Genomic DNA, 17,573 nt, shown 5'->3' with positions numbered 1-17,573 from the left:
TTCCTTGCACCTTTTTTCCACCTATAAATACCCGTTGTAGTGTACACGCTTGCTTGCTCTACTTTGTGGATGTTCACATGCAGACATACTGCTCCTTTTCATAAGCGCATAGCATCTATCTTACACGCACCCACCATCTATCTCCTTGTTCACATTGGCTGTCCCATCCACCTCCTTGTCTGCAGAATTATGTTCAGCAAGGTCCCGATTTATAGGAAATAAATAATGAAAATGGAACAGACTGGGAAAGATAATCGAAACATTCAAATTGTTATTCTTCACTGTACTTTACACAAACAAAGCATCTATAAACACCTAGAAAGGGTGTTGGCTGATCCCTAAAAAGCAATGCCTTTTGAAACATTGTAACCGAGGGGGCCTCTCTACACCTTTCCTGTTCCTCCTCTCCTGCTTTTTGATGCTCACCATTTTAAATGGTAAACAATACTGTGTTATTGTTTTCATTCTTTCTGCTTATTTATCCTGTCTATAATGACAAGTTTTTGTCATCACTTATCCTCTACAAGATAATCCTGAGAATTACAAAACAGAAACAATAATTGCAATCACCTTTTTAAAGAAAAAAGCCCTTGCATTTGCTGTATAAAGATATTCAGATAATGGCATCATCAGATCACAGCCTGATCCTACAGCAAGGGTCTTTTGGAGACAGAGTTTCTTCTACATACTTGTAATTATTTTAGCCCCTTTCACAGGTCACATAAAAAGTTAATTTCAATCGCTGCTAATTTCCGTCCAACAAGAGTGCAGTACTTTAAACCACCCAAAATAATTGGATTCAAAACAAATTTAGGAAATTGAGTGTGTTAGAAAGCAAATAAAAATATCCTTTTGGTAAGGAGGAGGGTGAAAGTAGTAAAAATGGCCTTTTTTTCCCTTCTTTCCCCTTCACAACTTTGCCATTAAAGTTGCACCTACAGCTAGAAGTTTGTCCGTGAAAAATGGTCATTTTGTTTCTCTGCTCAAAGAATGTTATTAAAATGCTAATTTAAAAGAAAAAGGAGTTAAATATCTAGCGATGGTGCATTCTAATTGCAACCATAATGAGCTCTCTAAATGTGTGTGCCCCTGACACACACAGAGCATAAACAGCAGTAAACAGATCATTAGTACCCGCGTTCATTTATTCTGGCGACCTTACCATGACCCCACTGAGGGTAGGGTGAAAAGCAGGTGGATCTGGCTGTGACACCCCCTAGAGGGATCCAGGAAATGAAGCTATAAGCGGTTGTCATGGAAACGCCTATGTGTGCAGATGATGTAACACACCGACAGGCTGTAGGGCTCCGCAACTGGGACGTTGCCTTTCCCTCTCTGGAACAATCTTGAGGATTAAATTATTCATTTATTTAATTCACAAAGCAAAAGGAATCCTAATTTTCTTGGTGATGTGCAACTCTCTTCCATTTGTCTAGGGTCTGGAACATGGTGACTTGTCATCCTTCTTTCTCAAAACCCATCCCAGCTAGACCCAAATTGCTGAATCTGGTGCAATCAAGTGGGGAAAGGCAGTGGAAATCTGACACGCAACATCCGTACTTAAAGAGAGAAAATCTAAGGTTTTAAGCTAAAATTAAAAATATAGACAGTGTCCTCTCCTAATGAGGGCATGTTGACCAGAGACTAAATGTATACTTGTCCTGAATGAGATGGCTTTGTTTAGAGTGGAGCAGAGACAGGGTTGGCCCTGGGAACTAACAAGCTGGTACCTGATGCCGAGAGTGGAAAGGAGAGAGGCTCCAGCCCCAAATGAACACATCACCCTAGCACACCCTATGTGTGCTTTCTAGCAAGGTGCAAGGAAAAGAGATAAGAGAAAACGAGCATCTGCTCACCCTCCCATGTCCATTTGAGAGAATCGAGATTAATAAAAATAATTCTTTGGAGAATGATTCCACTCTATCCTATCCTGTTTTGCACCAAACAACCTCAATAACCTTACGGCAACAGTAAAATAACTTTTTCTCTTTTTTAAAAGGAAGCAGAAAAGATGATCTCTGGAAATTATTTTAAAATAAAAAATCTCCCAGCCTGCACCTCCCCCCACACCCCCTCCCCATTGCACTTTAGATGAACCTGTGATATTGTAGCAATGGCCCTTGAAGTGCAGTAGGGAGGTGATTTAGGAGAATATTAAAGGCAATGTGGAGATTCAAGGCGCCTCTCTCAGGGAGATCTGGAGAAATACGCAGCACAGATGGGCCGAGCAGATTAAACATTTCCGTCACATTGTTTCCAAATTGTGTTGTGGTGCCTGAGGCTGGTACTGCGGTCAGAGCAAAACAGAGCGATGCAGAGCTGCGCAGTTTATGGAATACATATTAATACGCCCGTCTCACATGGTATCACAATTCTATCAGCTCCGAAATGGTGCTGTCTCTATTGTTCCTGACTTCTGCACTTAGCACCTTGTTTTCTCCCATCTGCAAAGTGTTTACCTTCCCTCTATCCCTTCTCTCTTCTTTAGGTAAAGTTCAAGTTGTGTGCTTCTTTTCATTTCTCTTTCCTTACGCCCTATTTCACCTTTGCTCTTACCTTCACAGCTTATGATTTCTCTGTCATATACACTTGCACACACCCACTCTGTTTTGCACACATTTCACCAACAACATGCAGTGTGTGCACAGGCCCTGCACACCTCCGTGGCCTCAGCTTGATCATTATCCACTCCCACCCTGTTCAGGACATAAGCTTCACCCTTAAAGCTGAATGTTCTCTCGCACTCAAGTGCTCTGAGACCCTCCATCTAGAGAACACATTCCTCTTCTCAGAACACTTAGCTCGGGGTGCACTTTGTGGAGTTGTCACCATGACCCACCCCCCTCCCAACTGCTGTTGCTGACTACCCAGCCTTCCCATGTCCCCCTTCTCACACTCGCATACCTTCCCCTGTATCCAAGCCCATCAACCTCCAGGTTAGCAAGTTCCCTGAAATGTAACAATAAATAAAACTAGCTCAATTGAGGCAAATTTAATGACTCATTTTTATTATGATTTATAGACCAAAACTCTGAATAATGGAAAAAGAGAAAGTGATTGCCAAGAACTTAAAACACACTGTAAAACAGCCTGGAGAGGCTGCCACGCCACCCAAGGTTTCAGTCAAGTGCTGAGCTTCGATCCTTTCACAAGTTCCAACACCACTAACCCACCAGCCACCCAACTGCCCATTTCCTTTCTCCTTCTGGAAAATCTCTTCGTAAAACTATCTATGCCGAAAAATGGGCACTTTGTCTTTGGTGAACAATTCCTGTTCCGAGCCTTGTTTTTCTCAGCAGTTAGAAGGATGCTGATTTGGAGCCCTTTATTTATGTCATAGGGTATGATATCCTAAGAAAGCATATATATATATCCAAAGCTGGATTTTAGGAGTAGAGAATTTGTGGGGAAATCCAGAGTAAAAATATGATGTTTGGGACTGACCCTGGAATAGTACAAGTTTCTCTGCTTAGGAATTCAAATTTCCCATCTTAACTAATGGCAATGTATAATGCACAAACACTAATAAGAGAAATAAGCAATCATAAACCAAAAATTCTGTGATTCATTGACCTTTCCCATACATACATCAAGCACTTCAGGTTAAGGGCTGATAGACTATTCTCTTGAAGATGCATCGTCTTGTTTATAAGCACTGATATAGAGAACTTTTATGGTAAAAAGAACAAAAAAGTATGAGATATTTTCTGGGAATCTTGTTCCACGGAGGCTTGGAACCCAATTCAATGTGAAAAGAGAATGTTTCTGTTAGGAGCTTCCTCCAGGGAACTGACAGTGTCAGGCAGCTTGCTCCAAGCCATTTGAATGGAAACTATGAGAAGACACCACAACTTTGAAGTCACAGTTAAATAGATAATGCCTTGACTGGGCGCAGTGGCTCATGCCTGTAATCCCAGCACTTTGGAAGGCGGAGGTGGGCAGGATCGCCTGAGGTCAGGAGTTTGAGACCAGCCTGGCCAACATGGTGAAACCCTATCTCTAGTAAAAATACAAAAATTAGGCGGGCGTGGTGCCAGGCACCTGTAGTCTCAGCTACTCAGGAAGCTGAGGCAGGAGAATCGCTTGAACTTGGGAGCTGGAGGTTGCAGTGAGCTGAGATCGTGCCACTGCACTCCAGCCTGGGTGACAAAGAACAAAACTCTGTCTCTAAAAAAAAAAGAGATGATTCCTTAAAAGAGATACACAAGTGCAGTCGAGCTTTGAGGAGGGAACGGCCTCTTCAGCTGGAGGGCTGAAGCCCATGAAATCTAGCGTGGAAGGAATGAGGATTCTTGATTCTCCTTCATTGTATTTTTTTTTTTTAATGGAGTCTTGCTCTGTTGCCCAGGCTGGAGTGCAGAGGCGCGATCTCGGCTCACTGCAACCTCTGCCTCCTGGGTTCAAGCGATTCTCCTGCCTCAGCCTCCCGAGTAGCTGGGATTACAGGTGTGCACCACCATGCCCAGCTAATTTTTTTGTATTTTTAGTAGAGACGGTGTTTCACCATATTGGCCAGGCTGGTCTCGAACTCCTGACCTTGTGATCCACCTGCCTCAGCCTCCCAAAGTGCTGGGATTACAGGCGTGAGCCACCGTATTTTTAAAAAGCTGTATTTTTTTAAAAGCAGGGACTTGTGTGTGGGGAGTGCAGGGATACCCACCCTGGGCCAAAGTACAGATCCAGCCCATAAAGACCATTGTATTTTTTCCTATAGAGTGCCGGCTGGTAAACTGCAAAGGGTTCATAAACCTTTTGAGAATCTGATGAAAGGTCTGGGCCTCACCCCAGGGATGAGGCCTATGTACACATGCACACAAAATTTTGCAACAGTTTCAGGGAGTTCAAAGATTCCTTCACATCCATCCAAAGAGAGGCCAGGGGTTCACAGACTCTGGTTTAAGAATCTGTGCCCTGGAGGATGGTGAGTTCCTCTTGTTGGAACAGCCTAGGATTCACTGAGCCTAGAAATTGAATTCTCATCCCAAGACAGGATGGTCATTCCAGGTCATGTCTGTGGTACTCCAGGGGAGCCATGGAAGAGCTTATACAAATAGGAACCAGCAGGGAGGAGAGAAATTAAAATGTAGCAATCATGGAGTAGGGGTATTTAATCTTTTTTAAGGCTTATGATAGGCGCCTGCTGGTTTTCCCCCCAATATCCCCTGACACCTACTGACAGGGTATTTGCAGCACCACACAGGGACTCAGGGCCCTGTGACAGGAGGAGCTCTGAGGAGGTCCATGATAGTCTTGAAACCATAAACGGCAATAGGAAACCACTGGAGGCAGAGTCAAGCTGTGCGACATGTCCGTTGTTGGTGGCCATACTGCTTTTTGTTTATAGAATTTGCTATTCTTTTTATAGCAGGTTTGGTAGGGTTTTTTTTTTTTTCCTTGTTAATGGAGATTAGCAGCATAAATCCTTTTATGGCAGTGTGAAATCTGCCATAAACACTTTTGATTGTTGCTGATGGTGAGCACAGCATCTATTTCAGGTTCACTCAATGCTTCATTCATCCAGACCAGTAGTTTCTCCAGCCAGATCATGGAGTCCAAATAGCCAACTTTTATTTTTAAGACTTCTTCATGTGGGTTGTTCAAAGAGGTGGGGCAAGGTTGGTATTGAGAGAAGCAGATGTTTAGTCAAACCTAGAAATATGATAAGAACAAACCATACACTGTGCTTATTTTAGATGAAAGGTTTCTAAAAAGACTTTGTGGCAAGAAGCAAGCCCTGATGGAAAGGTTTGTGTTTTTTTTTAAATAACTTTTTATATTCTTATCTAAAACATCTTCATTGAACAATTTTGTATAATTTAAATCTTAGCCCTACCATTCAGAATATATGTAGAGTTATGGAGTAGTGAGCATGCATAATTCTGAAGCCCTAACACTGTCACTTGTAGATGTGTATCCCTACCTTGGATAGAAATACTTCCAAATTGAGGATTTCAGTTCTCTTGGGAGCCTCTCAGCATTTTTCCAATCTTTCCAAACATCTGGGCAAAGAGAAATCAGACTTTATAGAAAACATTGATCCCAGAAATTCAGTTCTCTTTGCTATCCTAAAACTAAAACCCAAGAATCAGCAACTTAATAAAAATGCAGTAAATTAGCACCTTTAGACAGGAGCAGGGTTCATTCAGAGCTGGGGTCTGCCTGACTGAGCCAGTACTCTCTCCATTTTAATAGTTTAATAAAAATTAGCATAATTAACGAACATCTGTATGATCCAGAGTGGTGCAATTTGGCATTTGGAAACGAGGGCTTAAACATGATTGCTGTGAGTTTAATGTTGTTTTAATTCTTTTTGGCACTGTGCAGTGAAATAAACGTTTGGTGGTGATAGTTCTCGGCCGGATCTCATTTGCATTTTTCTCCCTTTGATTATGAGCAATTGTGGACTCCCCAGCAATTCATCAAAGTAGAAATTATTTTAAAATACCTCGTGGTGTTCAGACTGGGCTGGAGCAATGCATGGGGGTGGTAGTGGGAGAGAAGGTTAGAAATTTTCCATTCATGCTTTAAACATCTCAGCCCTGCAGCCCTTTTTGGGTATCCAGCCAAGGGATGAAATCTGGAAAAGACAGTCAGATCCTGGGACCTGTAGGTGCTTTGATTAAGCTCCCAGGCTCCCACAGCAGGATACATATGGTCTCTGAGACTGTGCCATCCTCCTTACACTTCTGCCTGCTCTTTTGTTTTGAAGGGCAGAGAGTTGATTTCACTCATTTCAGTTCTCACCACTGTGGCGAGGCTTCTACATCTGCAGTCGGCAGGGTCAGTGTTCCCCTCCAGCAAGAGCAGACAGACTGGGAGCCTGGCTTTTGCAGGTGCCCTGCTGAGCCTCATCTGCTTCCTGTTCACACCCTCTTCGAGTTGGCAGAGAACACCTTCCCAAGGTTTCGTCCCTACTCCTGGCATTACGACTAAAAAGGGGTGCTACAAAGTGTGAGTCAAAGTTAAGAGCATTAAACAATCCCAGGGGAGCAAATGCCTTGTACTATCCCCTGCAGGTGATGCAGATGACAGCATCTGGCAGGTGGAAGACCACACTTCACACCTTTCAGCAAGTTGACTTGGATCAAAAGACTCTCAGACAACACAGTGCCCACCCTCTGCCTGTGGGATAGCAGAAGAGCTAAAGCTAGTTTTTATGAGTTACAATGTGAGAGGAAGACAGAGTATGTTATTTCCCCTTCACAGCAAGGCCATTCACAGCAAGGCAACACTGCAAGAAAACTTAAGTCAGAAACTGCCCTAACTTAAGTGTTGGAAAATGGACGGTAACGTAACTTGTACCAAGAGGAACTTATAAATGCCCTGAGAGGGTGGGCATGGTGTAAACCCAGCACTTTGGGAGCCCGAGGCCGGGGGATCACTTGAGCTCAGGAGTTCAAGGCTAGCCTAGGCAACATAGCAAAACCCCATCTCTACAAAAAATAATAATAATAATAATTAGCAAGTAAAAAATAATTAGGCAATGGCATGCACCTGTGGTCCCAGCTCTTCCAGAGGCTGAGGCAGGAAAATCTCTTGAGCCCAGGAGGCAGAGGTTGCAGTGAGCTGAAATCATGCCACTGCACTTCAGCCTAGGTGAAGGGAGTGAAATCCTGTATCCCCCCCCAAAAAAAGTTAAAGAATTCTAGGTAATTTCCCATAAGATGCTGCAAACTGCAGGGAGAAGCTGGCCTGGGAGAGAGAGGAAATGAGAAGGTGGGTCAGGCACAGTGGCTCACTTCAGTAATCCCAACAAGCAGGAGGATTGCTTGAACCCAGAAGTTTAGGACCAGCCTGGGCAACACAGGGAGACCCCATCTCTATAAAATAAAACAAAGTTTTTGTTAACTAGCCAGGCATGGTGACATGTACCTGTAGTCCTAGTTACTTAGGAGGCTGAAGCAGGAGGATCACTTGAGCCCAGGAGTTGGAGGTTGCAGTGAGCTATACTTGCACCACTGCACTCCATCCTGGGCAACAGAGCGAAACCCTGTCTCAAAAAACAAAACAAGAAAAGAAGGTGTGGTGTAGGAAGAGGTGGCAGACAGACACATTCAGTTATTTAAGGCTGATTTTAACAAGGCAATTCCCTGGTCCTAAGGATCAACTCAGTAGTCTCACTTCTTGTGGCATTTCAGACTCTTGTTGTTTACGGAGCCATTTGAGGAGATTGTCTCCAAAGGTAGTTGATCTTTTTCTGCCACAACTAGTTCAATCACCAGGGGAATATCTTGGAGTTAGTTGTAACTAAATCTGCTCAACTAAGAGTACAAATTCCCACTGCCCCCTTCATTTCATCACAATCTCATTTAACGAGTATGTTTTTATTTTTTTATTTTTTATTTTTTTATTTGAGATGGAGTTTCGCTCTTGTTGCCCAGGCCGGAGTGCAATGGCACAATCTCAGCTCACCGCAACCTCCGCCTCCTAGGTGCAAGCGATTCTCCTGCCTCAGCCTCCTGAGTAGCTGGGATTACAGGTACCCTCAACCATGCCCAGCTAATTTTTGTATTTTTAATAGAGACAGGGTTTCACCATGTTGGTCAGGCTGGTGTCGAATTCCTGACCTCAGGTGATCCACCCACCTCAGCCTCCCAAAGTGCTGGGATTACAGGCATGAGCCACCGCACCTGGCCTTATTTAACAAGTATTTATTTGGCCCCACTCTGTGCTGGGTACAGTGCTGAATGCTGAGAACACAAAAAACAAACAAAACCAACAAGGTCCAGTCCTCAGATTTCCAACTAGTGATTGACACTGAGACAAAGACAGACAGATAGAAGGCAGTGTAATCACAAGCTCTTTTCCAGGAAAGCACAGGGCACAGCACTGTGTAACCAGGACCCCACACAGAGAGTGTCAAGGAGAGGCTTCTAGAGAGTAACTCAGGAACTGAGATCTGAAGTCTGTTTAGGAGTGAGCCCCGTGAAATGAGGAGGGAAGTAGAGGCTAAACAGGCAGAGGAAAGGTTCCAAGGTGAGGGACCCTGTGGCCCACGGGAGCAGCTAAGACAAGTGCTGTTTTACTAAGGGACCCTAAATCTAGGAGGTGAGTGACAATGCTGAACAGTGAGTGGGACTGGGTCATGCAGGGCCTTGTCTACTTTGTTAAGAAGTTAAGCGATGGCTGGGCACAGTGGCTTATGCCTGTATTTCCAGCACTTTGGGAGGCCAAGGCAGGCAGATCACCTGAGGTCAGGAGTTCAAGACCAGCCTGGCCAATATGGTGAAACCGCATCTCTACTAAAAATATAAAAATTAGCCAGGTGTGGTGGCCGGCGCCTGTAATCCCAGCTACTCATGAGATTGAGATAGGAGAATCGTTTGAACCCTGGAGGCAGAGGTTGCAGTGAGCTGAGATCGTGTCACTGTACTCCAGACTGAGCAACAAAAAAAGGCCGGGGCACGGCAGCTTACGCCTGTAATCCCAGCACTTTGGGAGACTAAGGCGGGTGGATCACCAGGTCAGGAGATCGAAACCATCCTGGCTAACACAGTGAAATCTCGTCTCTACTAAAAACACAAAAACTTAGCTGGGCGTGCTGGCGGGCGCCTGTAGTCCCAGCTACTGGGAAGGCTGAGGCAGGAGAATGCTGTGAACCCAGGAGGCAGAGCTTGCAGTGAGCCGAGACTGTGCCACTGTACTCCAGCCTAGGCAACAGAGCGAGACTCCATCTCAAAACAAAACAAAACAAAACAAAAAAGTTAACAAGGGGCACTGGGAACCCACTGAAACTTTTCAAGCAGAGCAGTGACATTATCAGTGTGCACTGTAGAGATCGAGTCTGGCTGCAGAATGAATAGAGTAGAGAAGAATGCTGATACAGAGACTAACTTGGAGATTGTTTCTGTAGTTCTCATGTGAGATGATAGCTACATGACCCCAAGGTATTGGCAACTGGGAACGGAAAGAAGATGGAGGATTTTAGTAATATTTTAGAGGGAGAATTGACAGGACTCAAGGATTGATTAGAAGAGGGGGATAGGGCTGGGCGCAGTGGCTCACACCTGTAATCCCAGTACTTTGGGAGGCCGAGGCGGGTGGCTCACCTGAGGTCAGGAGTTCGAGACCAGCCTGGCCAATATGGCAAAACCCTGTCTCTACTAAAAATATAAAAATTAGCTGGCCATGGTGGCACGTGCCAGTAATCCCAGCTACTCGGGAGGCTGAGGCAGGAGAATTGCTAGAACCCGGGAGGAGGCACAGGTTGTAGTCAGCTGAGATCATGAGATCATGCCACTGAACTCCAGCCTGGGTAACAAAAAGCAAGACTCCGTCAAAAAAAAAAAAAAAAAAAAAGAAGAAGGTGAAAGTAAAATTAGGAATGACTCCTGAGATTCCAGCCTGGGTAACAGTGCATTGTGGTTCAACTCACTGAGATAGAGAACCAAGGAAGCAAAGATAGCTTTGGAGTCAGGATGGAGGTAAAGGCAGGATGACATGATAAATTTAGGACATACTGAGTTTGAACAGCTTGGTGGAATGCACTTGGCTATTGGGGTCCAACACAGACCTGGGCTGGAGCTCTGGTCGTGAGTGATAAACACAGACATGGTGGATACACTACAGAGGTATATGGGATTGCTCTAGTAAAGTGCATCAAGACAGAAGAGAAGGCCAGGACAGAACCCTGGAAAACAATCACATTAAAAAGCAGAATTGAGCGAGATGAGCCTGCAAAGGAGAATGAAAAGAAGTAACCAGAGAGGTAGGAGGGAAACCAGGAGAGTATAATTATCATAGAAACTAAGAGAATAAAAGGCCTCAAGAAGGATCAATAGTGCCAGCACTGCTGAGAGATCAAGTAACATAAGGACTGAAAAGTGCTCAGAGAACTTGAGCAATGCAGAGGTTACAGGAGACCACGGAGAGAAAGCATAAGCAGAGGACGGCAACAGAGCCTGACGAGAGTGGCTTCAACAGAGAACAGGAAGGAAGTCGGAGCAGTGAGTGAGTAAACTCTTCCAAGTGTGGCATAGACCAGCAGAAATGGGAAGTAGACATGCAGTGGGAGCTATTTAATGGTTGTTTTCAGAAATGAGAGCAACTTGAACACCTTTCAGTGCTGGTGGAAGGAGCCATTTACTTTACAGGCAGAGGTCAGTCTCCACAGAGCATCGTCTCTCAGAAAGAAAGGAGAAGGACTGCAAGTGCATATTGTGAGGAGTAGTCTTAAACCAGGGGAGGGATGCTTCCCCGACTTTAATGGGAAAGAAAGATGGTTGTCAATACAGGTAAGTTCCTGCTTTGGTGGCTGGAGGCTGACAGATCTGATGGTTTCTCTTTTCCTTTTGAAGGTGGAGAAGAGGTTGTCAGAAGCAACAAGAGTTTCAAGAGGGGAGATATTAGATATCATGATTCTATGACAATTATATGCACCCAGAGATAAAAAGATCACCAGATAATGCTAGGGACTCTGAATTTTCCATATCACGAATCTGGTTTTATTTATTTTATTTTTCTTAATAGAACTCAGCAACCAGGTGTACAAATAAGCAGTTAGCTCTCTGGTACCCCAAATCCAATTGAACTGGAATATGTGATATTTCCCATTCTTAAAATTGCATTCTGGGCCGGGCGCGGTGGCTCAAGCCTGTAATCCTAGCACTTTGGGAGGCCGAGACGGGCAGATCATGAGGTCAGGAGATCAAGACCATCCTGGCTAACATGGTGAAACCCCGTCTCTACTAAAAACTACAAAAAACGGCCGGGCGCGGTGGCTCAAGCCTGTAATCCCAGCACTTTGGGAGGCCGAGACGGGCGGATCACAAGGTCAGGAGATCAAGACCATCCTGGCGAACACAGTGAAACCCCGTCTCTACTAAAAATACAAAAAACTAGCCGGGCGAGTGGCGGGCGCCTGTAGTCCCAGTTACTTGGGAGGCTGAGGCAGGAGAATGGCGGGAACCCGGGAGGCGGAGCTTGCAGTGAGCTGAGATCTGGCCACTGCACTCCAGCCTGGGCGACAGAGCAAGACTCCGCCTCAAAAAAAAAAAAAAAAAAAAAAAAAAAACTACAAAAAACTAGCCGGGCGAGGTGGTGGCGCCTGTAGTCCCAGCTACCCGTGAGGCTGAGGCAGGAGAATGGCGTGAACCCGGGAGGCGGAGCTTGCAGTGAGCTGAGATCCGGCCACAGCACTCCAGCCTGGGTGACAGAGCGAGACTCGGTCTCAAAAGGAAAAAAAAATTGCATTCTGGGCCAGGCACGGTAGCTCACACCTGTAATCCCAGTACTTTGGGAGGCCGAGGTGGGTGGATGACAAAGTCAGGAGCTCAAGACCAGCCTGGCCAACATAGCGAAACCCCGTCGCTACTAAAAATACAAAAATTGCCGGGTGCGGTGGCTCAAGCCTGTAATCCGAGCACTTTGGGAGGCCAAGACGGGCGGATCACGAGCTCAGGAGATCAAGACCATCCTGGCTAACACGGTGAAACTCCGTCTCTACTAAAAAATACAAAAATCTAGCCGGGCGTGGTGGCGGGCACCTGTAGTCCCAGCTACTCGGGAGGCTGAGGCAGGAGAATGGTGTAAACCCGGGAGGCGGAGCTTGCAGTGAGCTGAGATCCTACCACTGCACTCCAGCCTGGGCGACAGAGAGAGACTCCGTCTCAAAAAAAAAAAAAAAAAAATACAAAAATTAGCTGGGTGTGGTGGCGCATGCCTGTAGTCCCAGCTACTCAGGAGGCTGAAGCAAAAGAATCACTTGAACCCAGGAGGTGAAGGTTGCAGTGAGCTGAGATCTCACCACTGCACTACAGCCTGGGTGACAGAGCGAGACTCCATCTCAAAAGAAAAAAAATTCATTTTGGCCAGGTGCAGTGGCTCACACCTGTAATCCCAGCACTCTGAGAGGCTGAGGCGAGCAGGGATCATGAGGTCAGGAATTTGAGACCAGCCTGGGCAACATGGTGAAACCCCGTCGTTACTAAAAATACAAAAATTAGCCGGGCATGGTGGCATACACCTGTAGTCCCAGCTACTTGGGAGGCTGAGGCAGGAAAATCTCTTGAACCCAAGAGGTGGAGGTTGCAGTGAGCCAAGATCGTGCCATTGCATTCCAGCCTGGGCAACAGAGTGAGACTCTGTCTCAACAACAACAACAACAAAAATTCATTCTAATTTTACTTCTTTCAAAAGAAAGACAACATTTTCTGGTGCTATCAGAAATAGCCCCATACTCAGAGTGGGCACAGTGACTCATGCCTGTAATCCCAGCTCTTAGCAAGGCCGAGGCTAGTGGATCACTTGAGGTCAGGAGTTTGAGACCAGCCTGGCCAATATGATGAAACCCCATCTATACCAAAAATATAAAAAATTAGCCAGTTGTGGCCAGGCACAGTGGCTCACGCCTGTAGTGCCAACACTTTGGGAGGCCAAGGCAGGTGGATCATCTGGGGTCAGGAGTTCAAGACCATCCTGGCCAACATGGTAAAACCCCGTCTCTACTAAAAACACAAAAATTAGCCAGTCATGGTGGCGCATGCCTGTAATCCCAGCTACCCGGGACGCTGAGGCAGGAGAATCGCTTGAACCTGGGAGGTGGAGGTTGCAGTGAACCAAGATTGCGCCACTGCACTCCAGCCTGGCAGACAGAGCAAGACTCTGTCTAAAAAAAAAAAAAATTAGCCGGGTGTGGTGGCATGCACCTGTAATCCCAGCTACTCAAGAGGTTGAGACAGGAGAATTGCTTGAACCTGGGAGCCGGAGGTTGCAGTGAACTGAGATCTTGCCACTGCACTCCAGCCTGGGCAACAGTGTGAGAGTCCGTCTCAAAAAAAAAAAAAAAAAGAAATAGCCCTTTACTCTTCAACATCTGTCGTGCTTTTGAGAAGCTTTTCTGTATTCGAGGAGCTGCATCCTCACCCTGTGACAACTCCTTAAACTCTCTTTTAAACCTTCTCGTCCTCTTTCTTGTTTGCTCCTCTCTGTGACTAGCCTGTCATTATTAATGTGCCTGTCACCTCTCACCTGTGTGAGGGAAAGAATCTAATGTTTAGGGCACCTACTATGTATCAAACACTTTCAGTTGTTTTTACTTCAGTGATGCAATTTACATCCCCACAAGATAGAAGGGAGATATTATCCCTACTCTCACAGACAAAGAAGCTAAAGCTAGGAGAACCTAAGGTCATGTGACTACTAAATGACCAAGCAAGGATTAGATCTCAGTCTGTCTGACTCCAAAGCCCATTACTCTGCTGTAAGCTCCCAAGGAGCAAGCAATCTTCTGATTCATCATTATATACCTCATGGGAACTCAAACAGCACTTTGCACATAGAAGATGCTTGATAAATATTATTGATTTGAACTATGACTTAACCCCTTGAATATCTTTAGTGTTCTGGCAATTTAATGTGTGCCCAGCTCTAAGAAGCTATACCATTCGGCTTGGTTTAAAAAAAAAATGCGGCCAGGCGCGGTGGCTCAAGCCTGTAATCCCAGCACTTTGGGAGGCCGAGACGGGTGGATCACGAGGTCAGGAGATCGAGACCATCCTGGTCTACACGGTAAAACCCCGTCTCTACTAAAAAATACAAAAAACTAGCCGGGCGAGATGGCGGGCGCCTGTAGTCCCAGCTACTCGGGAGGCTGAGGCAGGAGAATGGCATAAACCCGGGAGGCGGAGCTTGCAGTGAGCTGAGATCGCACCACTGCACTCCAGCCTAGGCGACAGAGCTAGACTCCGTCTCAAAAAAAAAAAAGAAAAAAAAAAAAGTGCTGAAGGAAAAAATAAAAAATAAAAAAAAATGCTCTGTAGGTTCAGCAAGGGCATCAAATGTGCTAACTTTACAATGTAGACAGGAAGATGGCAAAATGAAAGTGCTTGCTCTCTTCCCCTAGATGACTTTTTTTTTTTTTTTTTTTTTTTTTTTTTTTTTTTTTTTTTGAGGCGGAGTCTCGCTCTGTCGCCCGGGCTGGAGTGCAGTGACCGATCTCAGCTCACTGCAAGCTCCGCCTCCCGGGTTCACGCCATTCTCCTGCCTCAGCCTCCCAAGTAGCTGGGACTACAGGCGCCCGCCATCTCGCCCGGCTAGTTTTTTGTATTTTTAGTAGAGACGGGGTTTCACTGTGTTAGCCAGGATGGTCTCGATCTCCTGACCTCGTGATCCGCCCGTCTCGGCCTCCCAAAGTGCTGGGATTACAGGCTTGAGCCACCGCGCCCGGCCGATGACTTTTTTTAATTTAATAATTCCATCAGGGAAGTTAACAGTTCACAGTGATAATGGCAACAATGAAACCACCAAACAGAATCTCCCATGCAATCACTAGAATAAACGAGCAGAAGCATGAACAAATTCTAACTGACGCATCCTCTTTTCACTTTTCAGGAGTATAACATGTATGGCTGGTGGGTGGGAGAACTGAACAGCCTCATTGGGATTGTTCCGAAGGAGTATCTCACCACTGCCTTTGAAGTGGAAGAAAGATGAAACCCAGGTATCAGAACCATTGCCAATGAACTGCCTAATAGTTGAGTGGAACTCGTTGGCCACTACTTTGTTTCTCTGAAAGATGAGAGTTGCCAGTGAAGTAGCTTTTCTTCATTTCTCATACTAATGCTTGTGATTTACCACTGATGGAAAGAAAATGCCTCTGGAATTGTTTTTTTCTTAAATTTGTGGACAGTGTCACTTAGGATAAGGTTCAACTAAAAATAACTTAAAATCTAAACTAAAAGTGACTTAATATGGAAGGCCAAGCACGGTGGCTCACACCTGTAATCCCAGCACTTTGGGAGGCCGAGGTGGGCAGATCACCTGAGGTCAGGAGTTCAAGACCAGCTTTACCAACATAGTGAAACCCCATCTCTACTAAATATACAAAAAAAATTAGTCAAGTGGGGTGGCGGGCACCTGTAATCCCAGCTACTGGGGAGGCTAAGGCAGGAGAATCGCTTGAACCCGGGAAGCGGAGGTTGCAGTGACCTGAGATCACACCACTGGACTCCAGCCTGGGCAACAAAGTGAGACTCCATCTCAAAACAAACAAACAAACAAAAAAATTAATACAGTCTCCTCTGTAAAAATCTAGAGGTAAGTGGTCCAAGGTATCCAGTCCCAGGTACATTTTCTTTTTGTTCTTCTCTGGGTGCCCAACCTTCCCAAGGTTACCTCATGGTCAAGACAGATGCTCCAGTTCCAGCCATCCTGTCTGCATCCTACACAGCACATCAGGAAAGAGAAGAGAAGGTCAGGCCAGGCACGGGGGCTCACGCCTGTAATCCTAGCACTTTGGGAGGCCAAGGCGGGCGGATCACGAGGTCAGAAGTTCAAGACCAGCCTGGCCAACATGGTGAAACCCCGTCTCTATTAAAAACACAAAAAATTAGCCGGGCGTGGTGGCACGCGCCTATATTCCCAGCTACTCAGGAGGCTGAGGCAGGAGAATCACTTGAACCCAGGAGGCAGAGGTTGTAGTGAACCGAGATTAGGCCATTGCACTCCAGCCTGGGTGACAGAGCAAGACTCCATCTTGAGAAAGAAAAAAAAAAGAGAGAGAGAAAAGCATACTCTCTTCCTTTAATGGCACTTCACAGATGTTGTGCACACACTTCCTTTCATATTCCATGGGCCAGAAGTTGGAATATATGGACACAGCAAGCTGTAAAGAAAGCTTATAGCCCTGTGTCTAGCTTAGAATTGGGAGATTCATGATTAAATACAAAGGGAAGAATGGATATTGGGATAAAACTGGGAATTTTTGCCACAGGGATGGATCTAGGTTTATCCCCAGCTCTCAAACCCAGGGCACCATTTCCCCAAAATGCCCACATATTGCAATATGACTGACCAAGATTAGGAATCCAATACGAGGATTCCTACGGAACATAATCAAATTAATTTTTAAGTAATAGAGAATGTGGTTTTCAGGGCCAGGCCAGTGGCTCACACCTGTAATCCCAACACTTTGGGAGGTCAAGGCAGGAGGATCACTTGAGATCAGGAGTTTGAGACCAGCCTGGGCAACATAGTGAAACCCCATTTCTACAAAAAATTTTTTTAAAAAAATTAGCCAAGTGTGCTGGTGCACGTCTGTAAGCCCAGCTACTTGGGAGGCTAAGGTGGGAGGAATGCTTGAGCCCAGGAGGTTTGAGGTTACAGTTAGCCATGACTGCACCACTGCACTCCAGCCTGGGTGAAAGAGCAAGACCCTGTCTCAAAAAAAGAAAAAGAATAGGTTTGTGTTTTATTAGCAAGAACCACATTGTGTTTCAAAATAGTGGGGGTGGGTGCTTGGTTTGGGTGGAGTAATAGTGGGAGCCACTTTGGTGCAGAATGGGTTTTGGTTAGAATTAAGATGCTGATGGAGGGCCCCCAAGACCAGCATGTTGTCACTAGCTCCATCTTCTGGCCTGAAATAGGAGCAATCTTCATTGCTGGGGGTAAAGAATGGCATCGGTGTGACAGTGATACAAACAGTCCTTGGAGTCCAGACCAGAGCCCACTCTAGTGTGCAGCAGCAGCTGAGTGAATTCATTTAGGAAAATGCATAAAGGATAGATCTTATTCTCCAATGCCCTTGTACAACCATACAACAACAGCTCAGGCCTGTCACTCAAGGTTTGACTTTA

General features: G+C 45.5%; 1 protein-coding gene across 9 annotated transcripts in view; it reads left to right on the top strand.

The window, feature by feature from the left end:
* SKAP1 (src kinase associated phosphoprotein 1) overlaps nt 1-17,573 on the top strand; it is a 299,393-nt gene that overhangs the window by 280,160 nt on the left and 1,660 nt on the right. For all 9 annotated transcript variants that reach the window (XR_004430638.1, XR_004430631.1, XR_004430629.1 and 6 more), the window contains one exon: nt 15,331-15,439. Coding sequence is in view for 4 of the 9 variants with exons in the window: in XM_033183335.1 (XP_033039226.1) it covers nt 15,331-15,432 (102 nt within the window). In the remaining 5 variants the exon portion in view is untranslated. The remainder of the gene's footprint in view (nt 1-15,330; nt 15,440-17,573) is intronic.

Source organism: Trachypithecus francoisi, unplaced genomic scaffold, assembly GCF_009764315.1.
Source record: "Trachypithecus francoisi isolate TF-2019V2 unplaced genomic scaffold, Tfra_2.0 Lachesis_group20, whole genome shotgun sequence".
Taxonomy (NCBI): domain Eukaryota; kingdom Metazoa; phylum Chordata; class Mammalia; order Primates; family Cercopithecidae; genus Trachypithecus; species Trachypithecus francoisi.
This window is presented reverse-complemented; position numbering and strand designations above follow the sequence as displayed.